This window comes from Zalophus californianus, chromosome 8 (genome assembly GCF_009762305.2).
Source record: "Zalophus californianus isolate mZalCal1 chromosome 8, mZalCal1.pri.v2, whole genome shotgun sequence".
Classification (NCBI taxonomy): domain Eukaryota; kingdom Metazoa; phylum Chordata; class Mammalia; order Carnivora; family Otariidae; genus Zalophus; species Zalophus californianus.
The window spans coordinates 95,443,927-95,461,979 of NC_045602.1; the positions used below are offsets into that span (position 1 = coordinate 95,443,927).

At 48.2% G+C, this 18,053-nt stretch overlaps 1 protein-coding gene across 1 annotated transcript in view; it reads right to left on the bottom strand.

Moving 5' to 3' along the window:
• Positions 1-18,053, bottom strand: part of SLC24A3 (solute carrier family 24 member 3) — a 492,589-nt gene that overhangs the window by 202,121 nt on the left and 272,415 nt on the right. Inside the window, exon 3 of the mRNA XM_027623076.2 lies at positions 6,762-6,838. Coding sequence (XP_027478877.1) covers positions 6,762-6,838 — 77 coding nt within the window. The remainder of the gene's footprint in view (positions 1-6,761; positions 6,839-18,053) is intronic.

Below are 18,053 nucleotides of genomic sequence, written 5' to 3' on the forward strand. Positions count from 1 at the left end.
CTCAGGAGACAGGGCTGCCTCTGAATGGATCTGGCTCTGGTCCCATGACAGGTGTTTGTAACAGGTTAATCACAGGGGAGCTGCCCTTAGAGGGGTGTGGGATGGAGAGAAGGTGAAGATCAAAAACCTACCATTTACTTGAGCACCTACTATGCACCTGCCACTCCACAGATGTGGAAACTGAGGTCGGAAGTTCTGTGACTTGTTCCAAAGCACTGAGCTTGTGGGCGATAGACAAGCGTCCTCACTCCTAATCTGGGTGTGCTGTCTCATTATCGAACATCCCGTCGGACCCTGGCAATGACTTCCCTGCATCCCATTTGTTTGAACTGCTAACCCCAGGCTAGCCCTTAAGAGGATGGAGTGAGGAAGCAGCGCTTCTTTGCAGGCAACCTTTTTTTTCCTGTCTCTGCTTCTTGATTTCAAGCTGACAACATAAAAAAGGAAGGGAAGGTGCTGAATCAGAATCCATCTGAGGGCTTTCCAGGGCAGTCCCCTGCCACAAGTGGCTATTTGAAAATATGTTAATTAACATGAAATACGAATAAAGAATCAGTCCCTCAATCGCACTAACCACACTTCGAGTGCTCAGCAGCCACACACAGGCCAGCAGCTGCCCTACCGGCCGGCGGAGAACATTTCCACCGACACAGAAAGTTCTATTAGATAGGGCTGGTGTATAAAAGTTGAGCTGTATTAGAGCCAAAAAAGCAGAGCGATAGCCTTGGAGAGACAAAAATCACCCCTGGGGCGGAGGTGGACCAAGAGCTTTGACATGCAAAGTTGCCTCTTGGAGGGCTGGTGTGAGGGGCGGGTAGCAGAAGGGGTCCCCTTCACCTCCTGCTGGTAGCCTGGCCCTTCTGCCCCCTAATAACCTGCTGTTGCAGCAAATAGTTTATTCCTTGGCTCTTAACAAAAGTCATCTGGGCCCCAGGGAGAGGAGCACATCCAGAGAAACTACCCCAGATATTAAAATTAAATAGCAGAGAGAACTGGAAGAAACTCAGGCCACAAGGAAATGACACCCCTTGTTGAGACCCCTTCCAGACAGCTTCCTCCCCCAGGACTGAAAGGGGAACAGACTGCCTGGGATGTGGGCTCTCCCCAGAAAGGCCCCCCACCTAGCCAAATCAGCCTTCGCTTTCGCCCTGGGTAGTTTGGTGTTGGGGTTGCAGGGCCCAGACTCCTCCTTCAGGAGCTGCCCCACCCTCTGCAAGGCAGGCCTGTGCCTTGAGCAAGCTGATTGGTTAAGACCTGACCCAGGGGAGGGCAACCCATAGGCTGGCTGTGACCTATGGTCAGGCAGGAAGAAATGAACCGACCCTGGGGCTGGAAATTAAGAAAGAGTGAGCGGTATCGGGAGGGAGCAAGCAGAGCAGGTGCACAAAGAGGCCAGCATGGGAGAAGAGACAGTGTGGAAAGGGAGGGCAGGATGGACACATCCAGGTCATCTAGGCACTCTGTCTGCCTGGAAGCCCTGGGAATACAGCAACATTGAGGCAATATGGAATGGACCTAGAAACACCACAATTCCAGAGGGAGCCTGGTATTTGAACAGCTCCCCTGCCTCACATCCCCATCACTTCCTCCAATGTCAACTGGTTTCCTCCACAGCTTTGGAGAGCAAGCAGGTCTTAATGGAACCATGAGACAGAAATTAGCAAATTCTTTGAGTTTAAAAAGCAGGATGATCTGGGAACAAGATGGAATCTGGATGCAGGCTCACAGAGCCAGTTTCCCTAAATTGCCAGACCAGATTAAAGAGTCCTTGGGCTAGAGGAGGAGGAAAAGAAATACGAACAGGAGCTGGGGGTTCAGGAAAGCCCCCATGCTTGGGATCCAGCTTCCAACACCATCATATGGGGGTGGCACAGGGATGGACATCAGTAGCCCTCACTGCCATTCCTGGAGAAACTCGACGTGTGGGATCCCTGGCTTGATGACCCAGCACAAAAATCCTGCCTCTAATTCGGAAATGCCCCACCCTGTGTAGATCCTCCCCCCTGTGAATACACGTGAGCCCCTAAAATCTGCACTGGATATTGGGGTGCAGTGAAGGGAGTCCCCACCACAGGACAGAGTGGGCCTAAGGCAGATGGCAAGGGACCTCCCAGTGGCCCACGCATCCTTTTTGCTGCCTTGGGAAGCCTGATGTGGCCCCAGTGGTGGCTGCCCTAATGTTCCACGGAGGAGGAAATCCCTTCTGTGGGCACAGAGTCGACACCTGAGTTTCCTGTGGGGCTTCTCCAAGCATATCCAGGTTTTAGAATATGAAGATGGACATCAGAGGCATTGTCGTTGCTATTTCTTTCCTGGGCTGCTCCATGGATGGGTCTAAGCTGCTGGACCATCTCCCCGCCAGATTCACTTAGCAGGAATTTGCCTTCATAAAGGCTATACCTTCATTTTTAGGAGTATGATCTTTTATACCACCTCTCTCACACACATATAGAAATATCTGTCTGTTGGAAGAGAGGAATTACATTAAAAATGTGAAAAGAAGACTAAGCTTAGGAAGAATATTTTTGAAAGCTGACAAGGTACACAGAGGGTATTTATTTCCACAGTGGAATTTGACTCATTAAGGACAGACCCACTTTGAGACAGAATTTCAAATATTGATTATTTAAAGCTTCTTTTACTAGATGAGAAAATGTGTAGCTTGGCTTATGATCTCAAAGATTCAACTATCTACCAGCGGGATAATTAGCAAATTTCACAAGATATTCATAAATCACAAAATTATTCATACGCTTCTCTATTTAGGGCAGCCTCCATGAGCTTATAGGGTGCATATTTCCTCATAGGCAGAGAATACTGCTTTTAGTGTCTCAACATTATAACAGATTGGCTACAAAGCAGGTTCTAAGACAGGTGTGTTTTCTTGGGGATGTTCACTGTTGATAAAGTTATACCAATGATGAATTTCCACACTAGTAAGGAACCCACCCATGAAGAAGAGTCAGAAGGAACAGAAATATTTTTTTTAGGGCAATCCCGGGATTTAGGTTTTCTGAAATCCACAAAACCAGAAAGATCCAAGGGAAAATGAAAGCTGTAGCCTTCGGAAAGTTTAACCAGAAATGGCTATTTGATTTCCATGAAACTCACACAAGAGAGGAAAGTATTTGTGTGAAAGTCAAAGAAAAAGAGAAGCAAGTTGTGATAGGAAAGATTTAAAAGACTGTTTGGGGGCATCCCCAGAAGCATCCGTGTCCACAACCAGGAACCAACTGGGGCTGAAGGGAATGAGCTTTGCAGGCCCCACATGATAAGCAAACCCAGGGGGCCCAACTGGAATGGGGAAGTTGGAGTTTGAACACAAATGGGAAGTTGAGTCAGGTTTCAGACTAAGATCTGAAAGGACTGGGTTCTCCAGTCTAGATCCGAAATGACCATCGGTGAATCCCAATGAAAAGACAGCCCGATGGCCCTCTCCCTGGGGCAGGCCGGGGTGACAGGACACACATCTGGGGCCTTCGCCTCACTGGATAGGCAGACCCTGCTCTTCAGGGGCTCAGAGGCACCTGGATGACATTCAGTCCCCACACCCCCTGCTCAAGGCTTCTCCCCAGGCTGGGGTATTCTTGGGGTACTGGGACTCTGGGATCCTTGCCCAAATGGCCCTGAGCCCTTCTCTGTGGCCTGCCTGGGTCTTTGTCACCTTATTAGAGCACAGACCCTGCTGGGTTCTCTCTGGCCATGCCTGACCCTACTCCCTAGGCAAGGAAGGATGGTGAGGTCAGGAATCTGCTTCCCTCCACTTCCAACTCAGCAGCTGAGTCACCTCATGGCGCTTCCCAGGTGACGCCCGCCCCCCCACCTTCCCTGCCTTTAGTTTCTGTTCACTCCAGATGCCCTGCATTCTTGAGTCTCTACATCTTTGCTCATGGATTTTCCTTTCCTGCCTAGAGTTCTTTTTTTCCCCTTTAGTAAATGCCGACCTACTCCAACCCAACTGCACCTTCCAATGTTGGAAGTATCCTTCTCTGCTCTCCCACAGAAGCATGTGGGGGAGCTGTCCCTAAGTGGGTCTCCCCACAAGACAGTGGGCTGGTGCAGCATGAGGCTCTATCTCGGGCTTCCAGAGGGGTCCAGCCCAGCGCCACTGTATGCGGGGGCTCAGAAATGCTTTCTAGATGGCTGGGAGCGGGAAATCTATACTTAGCTCCTTGCAGCTTTGATTCGTGCGTTCATCTGGCCACTGAAATGCCACAGGTGGGCCCTGGCAGCGTTTTTTCTTACATCCAATGATGTTCATCGAACAGTTCCTGAGCATCCTAAGAGCTTGAGGCACCATGGTACGTGAAGGGGATAAAAAGAATCTCCCATTCCTGCACTCAAGTGTGCAACCTTTGTTGTTCAAGCACCAGACACCGTACAAAGAGGCTTCCTCATGAGGTTTACATCTTATATCCTTGTGGGGAGGATAACACAAGATTTGGCCCTTGACCTTGGGAGGGCACCAGCAGGTCCACCCTACCATGCACCTCTGCCACATAAAAGCTGGAAACCGGCTCCACCCTGCACCCCTTGCATGTGTGTGGGTGCCCCAGGAAGCAGGTTCAAGCTTCTCTGCCAGGGTCTCTTCCCTCCAAGATGCAGAGCTGAGGCTGTAACAGCAAGCACAGGCCCTCTGAGCAGAGAGTTGCCGAGAGCATGGTCTTAAAGGGGTGGATGCTCACCGTGGCCCCTGGACTCCTTGCCCCTGTGATTTTTAGGATGCAGGGTCCAGGACAGGAGCTAACTGTGGTATTAAATACTAGTGATGACAAAGTGCTAACTTGCAGGCTTGCGTCCACTCTTGCAAGGGAGTGTCTAAGGGGGATTTATCTGTTTTTGTCCTGCTTTGCCTACATGTCCCCCTGAGAATTGTATAATCACGGAGACCAGAGGCCTTATGGCTACTCTTGGCTCATGAGTGCAAGGCAAATGCACTCTGCTCTGCCTTCAGTTGGATTCAGAGGATCTGCCAGGGAAGGTGGGGACAAGGTGGGAAGCCAGCCACAGGCCACCACACCACCTTGGAAGGATGGAAGCTCGTGCTGTTTGTGCTGAGAGTGGAAATCTCCTGTCTCGGCCATCAAAGCATGTGGGTACTAATGGCTGCAGGGGAATTCTGGTTCCAGCTCCAGGGACTGGGTCTCCTCAGCCTGGAGACAGGGGAGGCTCCTCAGTGCCGAAGGTAGCAGCTGGCGTCCATATTAATCGCTCTGCACCTGTGACTCTCCTAAAGGGCAGGGAGGATGGCAAAAGGTCTACCTTATCTGGTGTTTTTAGAGAATGTCTTTGCTAAAAAAAGACTTCTCATGGCTTTTCTTCAAGGGGAGGGTTCTGGGCGGTTGGGGCAAGTGGGGAAAGACCTGAAGAGCTGACTGCTTTCATGCAAGGGGAGTCAGGCTTAGGGCAGCTTCAGGTCCAGGGAGGCTAAACATCTTGTCAGAAGCCACACACAAAACAAGGACAGCGGGCCTGGTTCCAAACCCATGCCCGTCCAACTCCAGAGCCCAGCGTGTGCACTGAAAAGGAAGGTCTTTGACCCCTGCCCTTGAGTCATGGTGGGTTTGTGACTGTAACACAATCTGGTGGATTGTTCACCTAATATCCCTCTCCAAGCGCTGGGCTGTGGCACGGGGCCGTGATGGAGAGGCCCCACGGAGGCACTCTGGCCAACAGTCCCAGCCGACCTGGTGCTTTGGTCACCGCAGCCCGGACACCAGATGTGATGCCAGAGAAACCCTCTTGGGTGGGGGGGTTCTCTGGCACCAGGGGCTTTAGCCCTGCTGCCGGAGTCACTGCCGGGCACCTGATTTGTCCCCTCCCAGGCCCAGGTCCTGTGGTACAGCATTCCCTCCGTGCCCTTTCTGAACTCCCGACTCACAGAACCCATGAGTAACAGAGAGTGGTCACTGGGCATGTCACTAAATTTGGAGAATTTGTTTCACTGCAGTAAATAACCAAAATGGAATTAAGAGAATTCCAGGGGAGAGTGAATACCATAGAGATGGGAAAGCACAGTGACGTACCTAGTCCAGAATTTGGCCTGCATCTTTCTGATTCTGCGGCCACTCCTTAGATATATTTTCATGCACACACCCTCCCCACTCTCTCCAAATGGGGACAAGGAAAACTGAAGGCCTCCCATCCCCTGGGTCTGCTGAGGAAGCGCTAGGGCAGTGGTAGACATTAGGAACCAGAGCAAACTTTTCTTGCTCACCTACTCTATGTCAGACGCTGTGTCAGTGGCAATCTGTTAACTTCACAAATACTTTGTCGTTACCACGTGCCAGAAACAGGTCTGGGAAAGAAGCCACGTGCAAGACCAAGTCCCAATTCTTCTGGGCTTGTGTGTGAGTGAGGTTGATGGGCAAGAAACAAATAATGATGGCATACTATGTCAGATAGTGGTCAGTGGTATGGAGAAAAACAAAGTCCAAGATGGGGAAAGACAATGGCATTTTAGAGAGGCTGGTTAGGAAAGGATTCCCCAAGAGGGTGGCACTGGAGGAGAGAGAATAAGGTTAAATAGTAGAGAGCAAGTCCGGCTGAGCTTGTAGCCCACGGTTTAGACTCTGATATCAAGAACACATCGTTATCTTCCAGCTTATGAACCCGCAGCCTCCTACAGAGGATGCATTTGGAGACTGTCCTCCACGGGGCTCAGAGGACCCACGCCAGGTGTGCAGCTCACTACGCCCACCTACCACCGGCCAGGCCTCCCCTCGGGACCCTCCAGGCAGAGCCCCAAAAGGGGTACTTACACAGAGCACGTGGAGAACCACCGCCCCGTGTCTTCGATCCTCGTTGGTGAAGATGTCATTGGGGAATTCGTGCAGGGCTGAAAAATGGAGAGAGAAAACCAGCTCAGAACAGAGGACAATATTTTCAGTGCTGGAGGACTGGGATGGGTGTGCCAGTCCTTGTCTTAATGCAGAATCCATGAACTTGGATGAGAAAAAATTACATCTTTACATTCACACATCTCTACCTGGAATTTAGTGTTTCCTTCAGATAAGAAGGTAGGTGACAAACCTCAGGAGTGTGAGAGGCACTGGGGACTTGGCCCCCAACAGATAAGTTTTCATGATACATTACACTATCCTCTGGTTCACCGCTGCAACATTTGGGGGGTTTTTAGATCACCCCTTGTGATTTAAAGTGTTCATGAGGAACTACATGAACCAACTTCATGCAAGTTTATTTTCTAACACTCTGACAACTTCATTTCAATATGATCAGTTTCCTTCTGTAAGCTTATATAGCTGATCACATGCATTGAAAAATGGTTTTCTGAGCAGAGGTCTGTAGGCTTCCCTGCATTACCAAGGGGGCCCATGGCACACACAGGGTTAAGGCCCCTGCTCTAAACTATCCCTCCTTTCCCACCAGGACTGCCTTGGCTTGGGGTCTTGGGCCTGGTGCAACACCTTCCCTGCTCTTTCATTTCCTTTTCGAACTTGACCCACATTTGCCACCGCTGACCTGGACTATCAAGCAGAGCTGCTCGTGCCCCCTCCCTGCTCCCAAACCTTCCCTCCTAGGAGAGAAAAGCCCCGTCTGTACACTGGCAGTGCCAGGCTCTTCCCCACTAGAACTTTCTTCTCTTCTCCCGCCCTTTTATACTTTGCACGTGCTCATTTGCTCAGTTACTAACTGAGCAGTTACTGTGTGCCAGGCCATACTCTCACTGCTGGAAATTCGACAGTCAGCATTGTTGCGTGTGCTCTCATATTCTCGCCAGTACAGTATCATTTGCCATTCCTTGAGCACACTTTGCATTTGCTTTCTTTTTATATCTTTATCTGCACAGATTATACCATCAGCCCAGGATATCCCCCACCCCCAAACGATCTTCTCTCCCTGCTGCTCATAAAATCCCATCAGCTTCATGGCCAGGGCCTTCATGAGGCCTCCTGTGGCACCCATGGCTCTCCTCTCTGGAAGATGCATCAGACAAGGCTCCGTGGGAAGCTGTGCACACTTCTTTGCCCTTGGCCTCATCTTCAGCAAATGCGGCCAGCTGATGAAAGCAGCCTTTCTCTCGGAGCTTCACAAGTTCTTCATCCTTCTCCAGTGCACGGGTGGGACAACTATCACCAGCTGATGGAGAGGATGTACAAGATGACACCTGCTTGCCATGTGTCTTGCTTTGGGTTTCCCCCAAAGCAGACCCTCAGCCAAGGATTTGGGGGTACATAGTTTATTTGTAGGTGACTCCTGGGCACACTGTGAGTGAGGAAGGGGAGGAGACCAAGGAAGGAGGAGAGTCAAAGATGAGTTAGTGGGTGACCACTCAGGATGCCTGGGGCCCAGTCTTGCTGCAGACTAGGGGAGAGTGCACAGAACACGTCTCTGGTTTACAGCTTGTTGGCCAGGGGGCTTGTCTAAGACACAAGCCTTTGGTTATTCCTTGAGAAAGTTCTGCTCTCTGCTTCCAGGGCAACACCAGATAAGGACATCGTGCAAGTCAAGTCTTCGCCAGAGCCATGGCAGTGATGGTGAAGCCAGAGGGTACATCCAGCATATTAAGCATGGATCACTTGTACATGTCACAAGTGTGATCACACTTGCTAGTTTTGTCCTATCCTTCATGTGATGAAGTGGGGGGGATATGGAAAGACAAGGAGGTCATGATCCACCCCCCCCAAGTGGCTTTCCAAGCTAAAGCTCTTCCAAACAGGCTGCACTGAGTCCTCCTGATCAATGGATGGGAAAAATGAGGGCAAGCCTGGAGGATTTCACTTTGAAGACCAAATGACACTACAGTCTGGAAATTACCAGGAGGGGACAGGGTTCACAGAACAAGCTTGAAGTTTATCCCTCAGGCCCTGGGCACTGCAAGGATTCCAGCCACTTTACTGAGGTGTCTCTGTTCTAGCATCTTTCTTCTATGGGCCTAATGCTTCTGGCTGGTGTGCTCTTGTCCAGTGAGCAGAGCTTGCTGAAGCCCTCCAGCCTCCCTGATGAGAATCCCTTCGACTTCCTCCTCCCCAAAACTTCCCTGCTGCCAACAGTGCCCACATAGGCTGGACCTGGAGAGACCTGGTCTTTGCAGCCCCCAGTCAATTCCTGCCTGTCCTTCCTTCCACACCTCCTGGCTCTCCTTGTGCACACAGGCTGTCTTACACTCTTAGAAGATGCTTTCTCACACTTCCTCCTTTGAACTTCTCTTTGAATTCACCTGAATAAATTTTAGTCCAAATAACCATCCCATGGCTCTCACATTGCCCTCCCCCCGCCCAAGTTGCTCAGTATGGGTCAGAAACCACGAGAAATGTCCCTTTCTGTCCACTTCCCAAACCCAGGACATTGACGGTCTCTGTGGGCCACCCCCATGGTGGGGAGTGGAGCAAACGTAAGGAGAGGAAAGGCCCTGCAGGGTGGGCTGGAGACCTTTCCAGCACTGACTGGTCTCCATGTTCACCTGGACTTGCACAGATCTTCTGTCCCAATCCTTGGTTCTGAGAAAACAACAACCACCATCCGCATCTTTGCAACTTCTCCTTTCTGATGTGCCCTTTGTACTATATAGACATTTTGGTGCCCTGGGGAGGTGGGGCTTGGGATGGGCTGGCTGGTGATGGGCTGAGATTGGCTGAGATGAAGGCTCTGGTGGGCAGAATACACATTCACTGAGCACCTGCTCCTGGCAGGCACCGTGCCTTGCCCTTTATACCCACTATCCATTTCTGTCCTCACAGAAGGCTATTACTCACATTTTGTAGACAAGGAACCCAAGGGACAGAGGAATCGATTCCATACTAGAGGATCCACAGCTGGAAAGTTGCAGAGCAGGGCCACCCACGCAGCAGATGCAGGCCTGGTAACGCCCCTTACTGCTGTTATCCCGGCTCCTGGCATCTAGTTGCAATCTTACTCTGCTAGGTGGCCTCTTCCTTCTTGGGACTTCCTCCAAGTAGAGGATCTGATCAGATCTACATTCTGCCCCCACACACCAGAGGGAAAAGGCAGGCTGTGTGTTTGTTTGTTTGTTTGTTTTCATATTTCTCTGTGTAGCTGCCATGGTGCTTTCCTGCACTGGCCAGTTCATGGTATAAATGTGACCATCCTATTGCCCTCCTACCTCCAGAGAATCTGAAATGGGACTAGTATGCTAAGTTAATGTATGGATCACAACGGCCATCACCCTCGAGAAACCAAAGCCACCTGTGATGGGTGCCACACAAAGCAATCATGCATTGGGACTACTAATCATCAATGAGGAGTAGAGGTGGGTACAGAAGTGGGAGCTGAGGTATGATCTGTCATTGACATGTTAAAGCCAGCTACTTCTTTACTTCCTGCCCCTCAGGCTTCCTAGATGAGGAGTAATGTGGTTTTGAGCAAAAATGGGGCTGAGGGCAGCGTGTGAAGGGAGTGAAGGCCACGCACTGCAGCCCCACCAGTCTGCATCTGCAAGGTGTCCACCCTCGTGTCGGCTCCATCCTCCCCGCTTCTCTGCTGCTTCATCTGTGAGGTAACCCAGGGCCCCCACAGTGTAATGATTCGATCAAGGGTACCATGTCAGTAAGTGATACATTATGTTCTGAATCCAGGCATTTTGATTTTAAATCCCCTGGCACTCAACAAACAGCCAAGTGGATGAGTGTGATGACCATGAATAAATGGACCCACTAGGCTTCATGTTGGGGAAGGGTCTTGGCAGAAGTCTTGATGGCCAGCCAACCCTGGAACCTGGCGGGAGCTCTTGGAGAAGACCGTGCTGGAGGCTATGCCCTTGGATGAGGTGGGACCCACAGAGCCAAGTGCTGGCTCAGGAAGGGCTGAGGCGCTGTCCGAAGTCCTGGCCAAACAGGCCACTGGCAAACTTCTTCATGAAACCGAACCTGGCAGGTCAGTGGCTGAGATAAGGGGTGGGTGTGATGGAGGGGTGGGGAGGGAAAGGCAGAGGAGAGGCAGTTAAGTGTTCTCAAATCAGTCTGCTTCAAGAACAACAAAGTTCTTATTTGGTGGTTAACAGCAATGTGGAAAGAATGACCAGGTTCAGTATTCCCCAGGAAGCTTCTGACACGGATCCCACTCTGGCTAGTTATTCATTATAGGTCCTCTGTGAAAACATGTATCGGGCTGGTGATGAAATTATAACAATTAATTTCAAAGAGCTAATGCACAATTTGCAAAGAAGAATACATAGATTTTATTTTCCTCCTATAGATTTATCGTCTTTTGACAAAAGTCACAAGAAAAGATTTTTAAAACTTGAGCAGGAGGCCCTCTCCTCTTGCCTTCCACGCAGTCATAAACCTTCCTTCAGAGGTTCCACATGCCTATGTTTGAGGCTGGGTCCCTCAAGAGCAGACCTTGAGACAGAGATCTGAATGCCAGCAGTTTATTTGGGAAGTAATCCCACTACAGGGGAGGAGGGAGACAAATCAGGAAAGGGGCTAAGACAATAGGTTCAAACTTGCTGAGGCCCCTCTGAGAGATGGTGTAGAATATGCCTCAGTGCTGTCCACACATGCTCATCCATTACTGTTGAAGGCTGTCCTAAACCCTTTAGGGCTGGCCCTTAACACTTGTCAGCTCTGCACTGGTCCAGTCAGTGTGTTCATGGGACCAGAGAAGGCCGAGATAGGGTCACAGATGCTTCAAGAAACCATGTTCATAACTGTTGGCCATTTGAAAAATGGCCTACAATTCCTCTTCATTGCTCCCTCCAGTCTAAGCTCAGAGTACAGTTAGTGCACACAGCAGGTGTTTAATAAGTGTCAGCAGAATGAAGAACGCTAAAGGAAGCAGATCCTGGACACTGACGGGGGATGGAATATGCCCATCTTGTCCATCTGGCCCAACCGGTCAAGAAAAGGGCTGCTAGCAGCAGCTGAGCTTGCTTCCTTGAGGCTGAGCAAACTCCCTACCTAGCGGGCACAGACCCTGAGGCCCCAAACACACATGAAAAATGGTGTTTCAGAACAGCTACAGCTGGCCTAGACAAGAGTGTACGGGTGCAGGGTGGCACGCTGGACTAGAAGGTTCTTCCCAGTGCTCCTTGGCCTCAGTTTCCTCACCTACAAAACAAGGTAGGGCTGCTAGAGCCTCCTGCAGAGCTAATGGCAGTGCCGTTGTCATCCCAGGTGCCTTCCATTTGGGTGTGCTTCCTCGCACCCAAATCCAAAGAACCAGGGGCATTCCTTGGTCAAGGTGGGAGCTGGATGGTTACTCACCTTTGGGAACCTGACATTGCCCTTGGGCTGTTGGTTAGATTTTGCATAAGGGCCCAGCATGGAGAATCAGGTCTGGGTTCGGATCCCTCCTATACCACCTATATAACTCACAGGTTATACTTTCCTCTCTCAGAGCCCCATCTCCTTCATCTGTAAAATGGGTGTGTGAATGCCAGCTTTGCAGGGCGGCTGGGAAGAGGGCAGGCAGAGCATGTAAAATGCCTCCCACCATCTTCCTGGGCCGCCTATCGTGAGTCTTCATAATTATAACAACAATGGGATGCTGGTCCAGCCTGGGGACAAGGACACATTCTTTTCTAGTCTTGGAGTCAAAATCCTCCTACTGCCAATTCCTGCCTGCTTTGCACTGGCATCTGTTTCTCCAGGATGGTGTTTATTCGGAGGGGGCTGCATGAAGGCATGTGCCTCTAGGTACATGCTTCCCCCGTTCAGGCTGCGTTGGAGCTAAATGGCCTACATGGTGTGCTGGGAACAGCTACACATCCAGTGAAGGGTTCCCCCCAAATACCTTCAAAATCCTCAAAGTCTCCTTCTGCTCCTATCTTTCTCTCCCCCAATTTTCCTTTTAGTACATCTCACCAGCTCCGGGGAGCCAGCAAAGGCAAGTAGTGCTGTTCCCATAGAAACCACAGAGCCCTGAATGGAGTGGATTCCCCTTACCAAGGCAACAGCACTCTGCCGTCCTGCTTCTCCTGGCTGCTTTCCTGAGGCCTGAGTTTGATGAGTCCAAATGGAGGTTTGCAAGGGATTGAGAGTATTTTCTGTTTCATTTGGGGGAAAAAATGTAGCAGAGACATTCATGGCATCTACAGACACACTGATCTCATGTTGATCACATGGAGCCACCCAAGATGAAGACCCAAAAATTTAGCTACCTTAACACATTAGAGCAAAAGGAATCTGGGCTGCTACAACCATCAGAACACTGGCCTTTCGTCCCAAGGGACTTTTCTTTCTTTCTTTCTTTTTTTTATTATGTTATGTTAGTCACCATACAGTATACCATTAGTTTTTTTTTTAATTTTTTTATTGTTATGTTAATCACCATATATTACATCATTAGTTTTTGATGTGGTGATCCATGATCCATTGTTTGCATATAACACCCAGTGCTCCATGCAATACGTGCCCTCCTTAATGCCCATCACCGGGCTAACACCTCCCCCCATCCCCATCCCCTCTAAAACCCTCAGTTTGTTTCTCAGAGTCCATAGTCTCTCATGGTGCATCTCCCCCTCCGATTTCCCCCCCTTCGTTTTTCCCTTCCTTCTCCTGATGTCCTCCCTGCTATTCCTTATGTTCCACAGATAAGTGAAACCATATGATAATTGACTTTCTCTGCTTGACTTATTTCACTTAGCATAATCTCCTCCAGTCCCATCCATGTTGATGTAAAAGTTGGGTATTCATCCTTTCTGATGGCTGAGTAATATTCCAATGTATATATGGACCACATCTTCTTTATCCATTTGTCTGCTGAAGGGCATCTCGGCTCTTTCTACAGTTTGGCTATTGTGGACATTGCTGCTATGAACATTGGGTTGCATATGGCCCTTCTTTTCATTACATCTGTGTCTTTGGGGTAAATACCCAGGAGTGCCATTGCTGGGTCATAGGGTAGCTCTATTTTTTATTTTTTGAGGAACCTCCACACTGTTTTCCAAAGTGGCTGTACCAACTTGCATTCCCACCAACAGTGCAAGAGGGTTCCCAGGGGACTTTTCATAAGAAAGTAACTTGAGCATCTTATTGATCGGGCCTCTTGGGAGTTGCTCCAAGAATTTAGGGCTGACACTGCCCAACTTCTCCCATGCATGATGGGTGACTTCATGCTGCTGCATTAGACTCTTTCATCCATCTGGGTGCTCCATCCCATAAAGCCTGCTGCTCCCTCTTCCCCCAGCTTTAACCCTAGGAGAACACCATCAGCCAGCTGTGGTAGTACTCAGCCTCCCAAGGAGTCTTCCAGAGTCTTTCTGTGGTGCCCTTGTCCTATACAAGTACCTAACAAGTGGTTTTCCAACCCAACTATAGTCACCTTTGATTCCCACACTGTGAACTCCCTACAGACAGGAACCCTGCATTTTTCTCTCTGTGGCCAGTACCTACTGTGCCAGGGTCCATGAAAGAGAACAATAAATACCACATAAAGACAAGTGTGAACAAACTTAGAGGGACTTTCCCCCAGGGGATGGTTTTTGTTAAAACACAAGACAGAATTATTAACTAAGAAGTGACGTTGGGAGAAATAGTTCAGTAGAACTCCCAGCAACTGGGAATGGCTATTTGGGCTGTTCAAAAATAACCTATTTCTCCTTGTTCTGGAGACTTGGAAGGAATACACTTCTAGGTTCCCTTTAAGGGTAGATGGGACCATGCAGCTTGCTTTGGTCAATGAAATGGGAGGAAATGACATATGTCACACTTCTAGGCAGGCTTTAATAGCTAGTGTCTGATTCATCACTTTGCATTTTCTTGTCTAAATATTCATGGAAACATACGTCAGGATGAATCTTCCACCAGCTTGAGTCCCTGCGCAACTGATATCAGAATCCCACCCCACTGACACGCACATTTTATACATGTAGCATGAGTAAAAAATAACATGTTTCTTTTCTTAGCCACTGAGATTTGGGGCTGTTTGTTACCCAGTGTAGCCAAGCCCACCCTGAGTAATGCGAGAGCTAATATGGTGCTCAGCATTCTGCCCATGAGGCCTTGCCTCATCAATTTTTGGTTTCTTTTGTCTTCTCCAATGGACCAGAGGAGGACAATTAATGTTGGAAGGAATTTATCCTTCTCTTCTCTGCATTCCCAGTGCCTAGTGAGGTGCCCAGCACAGAACAGTCACTTAATTAAGAGTGTTTGTTGATTAAATGAACATATATGTCATAACTGAAGGCCCCTGAACAAAATTATCCACAAAGGAATCTGTGTGAAAATGGATATATTCTCAACTTAACTCTCTAAATATTTAGTCTCTGGAAAAGTTTCAGAGACATTTTGGTGCCCGCCTCTTGCGCTCAGTGAGGTTCAGCAAGCCACAAAAGTGAGGGGGTGGAGGGTGGGTGGGACGTATATGGCAATGGGAGAGTACAGGATGTCCCAGATAACTGCAGGCTGCTGGGAGGTCGTCTTTGGAATCTGTGTCTCAACAACATTGGAAAATGTATTAACAAATCAATCATTTGCAAATAAACACAGTTACTCAGCCCTTCACACACGCCGGGTTCCCTACTCAACCCTAGTTACATAAAGGCAAAGGATGTACCACCCTGGTCACTGATGAGTCACCAATTGAGTGGACCAAAGCGTAGGTTGGGGGCCAGGGAACACTCAGCTCTCTCTGCAATCATCCCAATATTTAAGGATGGAACTAATCTTTATTGAGTCCTGTAAATATCTATTTTTCACTTTATCATGGTTTCTAGGATAGGAATCTTTATCTTCAGTTTACAGATAAGTAAACCAAGACCCAAAGAAGGCAAGTCATGAGCCCAAGTTCACACAGATGGTAGTGGAGGACCTGAGATCATGATCGGGGTCTGACTTTCTAGCATGTTGAGTCTTCTGTATCAGAAAGGGCTAACTGACCTTTTTTTTTTTTTTTTTTTTTCCCCTTGAAGGGCACAACTTCTTCCCTTTGAAAGCCAGAAACAAAGTCTGGATTCAATCCAGACTTTGGATTGAATGGATTGATCGATGTATGCATGGAAATGAGACCATAAACAGCATCTCTGTGAAGGAGGATATAACCACAGGTCATGGTAATTGAGAGCCTCAATTTGGGACCGTCAAGCTGTCAATCAAAAAGATACTACCAATCAAATTTGCTGATTGGCTTCAAATGCTTGTGTGGTGACATTTGTTTACCACAGGCAGCCAGGGTTTTGTAAGAACCTAAAAACCTGGACTTGAAGCCTTCCTTACCACTTAAGAGTTCTGTGGCCTTGGGGGAATTCCTTAACCTCTTTCAGTCTTAATTTCTTAATGTGCAAAATGGGAGGATGAAAACAGTATCAGTTTATGTAATTATTATGAGGATTAATTGTGATGATGTTTACAAAACATGTAGTACCTAGAATCAGGCAAGTAATTATCAAATGATAAATCCTTTTACTTTATTAAATAGTAGAAAAGGAGAAATATGGATAAGGGGTATTTCCCAAGACATCAGTGTCTTGGGACACTGCCCACATTCCTGGGATCCTACCACTTTTATGCTAAGCAACTACCAGCACCTGCATCTGTTTGCCTGAGGGCTTTCCCCAAAGCAGAGATGGGGTTCTCTGCCCAGATACTGCAGGCTAGATATGCTGGAGAATTAATACTGCTCTTTCCCCCAGGTGAAGCCCTCAACCAAAGTGTGATGAAAGGGTGGGTGTATAAATACCTCAGCTCTCTCACCACGTGGGTGAGATAACTCTCAGGTGTGTCCTGTGCTGTTTGCTAGCACCCTCAGCTGGGTTAAGCTCTGGTTGCTCACTGTGATAACTGGCTTTATAACACTCTTTTGATTGGCTGCCTTCCCTTCCCTGTCTCACTTCCTGACTCCCCTATCTGGATCATCTCCCAAATAAACCTGTACTTGAATCTGCCTCAGAGCCTCCTTCTGATGAACCCATATTTAGACAAGGGAAGCTAAGAATTTTGCACTTCAGCACCTCTCCATTTCAACAAAGATTAATTTTTCCAGCAGAGGACTCATCCATATTCATGTAAATTGCCCCCCAATAATGGCAACAGTTTTCAATGGCCTTATTTCTATACATTTATAGGGGAATGATGCATCCTGCTTTGTTGACAACAGCATGGAACCACCTAACTCCTGAATGCAGGATGGAAGACTGTCTGCCCCTTTTTGATGGTGCTGAAGTTGATCCAACACACCCATGAGAAGTTCCTTGATTTCCACTTCAGAGCTCTTTTTCTCATATCCATATTGGCAGGAGATTTAAAAAAAATCATCCCACAAGCTTTTCTCCTGGAAGGGAACAGACATTCTTTGCAACTAAAGAACCCCAATCATTAGTTACCATAGACTTTTGGCCTGGCAAGGCACTGCAATGTAATTTGATGAACTGGAAACATATTTCTTTATCAATAATAAAAAGCTATGAAATCAGTGTTGCTCATGTCTCCAAGCCAGTAGCTACTGTAGAAAATACAGTGATCCCATGACTAATTTAGTGCTCTCAGGCCACAAACATGGCAGCACATAGAAGGAGGCCTATTTGTAGAGGCAAGAGCCTACAACCTGTATTTGTTGCTCATGTGGGATTACCATGGCTGTATCAGTTATGAATTCTCATTAAAGGAAATTGAATATTTATGGCATATAGTCCTGTGGTGTTCAGAACTTTATGCCCTTCATGGACTGCTCTGTTCTTCAAAATGTCCCTTGGTGCCAATGTCAGAGAATGTGTAGACGGATGGACTAGGGTCTGATCCAGGTGTTGCATCTCTCGTGCTCTCATGTCTGCTTACTGATGCAGAGAAATTCAGACCAACAAACTGATGTGCACAGAAACCCACTACATAGCTCCTTAAGGGGATGCACATTGTTAAAATAAATGGCCATTCCTCCTCAGAACCCTTAGAAGGAATGAGGGTGCATGAAAAAGCTTTCTTAAGACAAATGCAATTAAAACAGTTCTTTTTGAATGTAGTAACTCCCCATGAGAATATAAATTGACAATTTTCATTCTTTATGTGTTTATTTTATAGCAGAGATGAAGTGTGCATGCTAAATGACTGGAGACTCCAAAATCAGTGATTTTTTTTTTTTAAAGTGTTAACCCATCAAATTTCAGAGCTAGAAGTAACCTTTAGTGTTCTGTTGGTCTA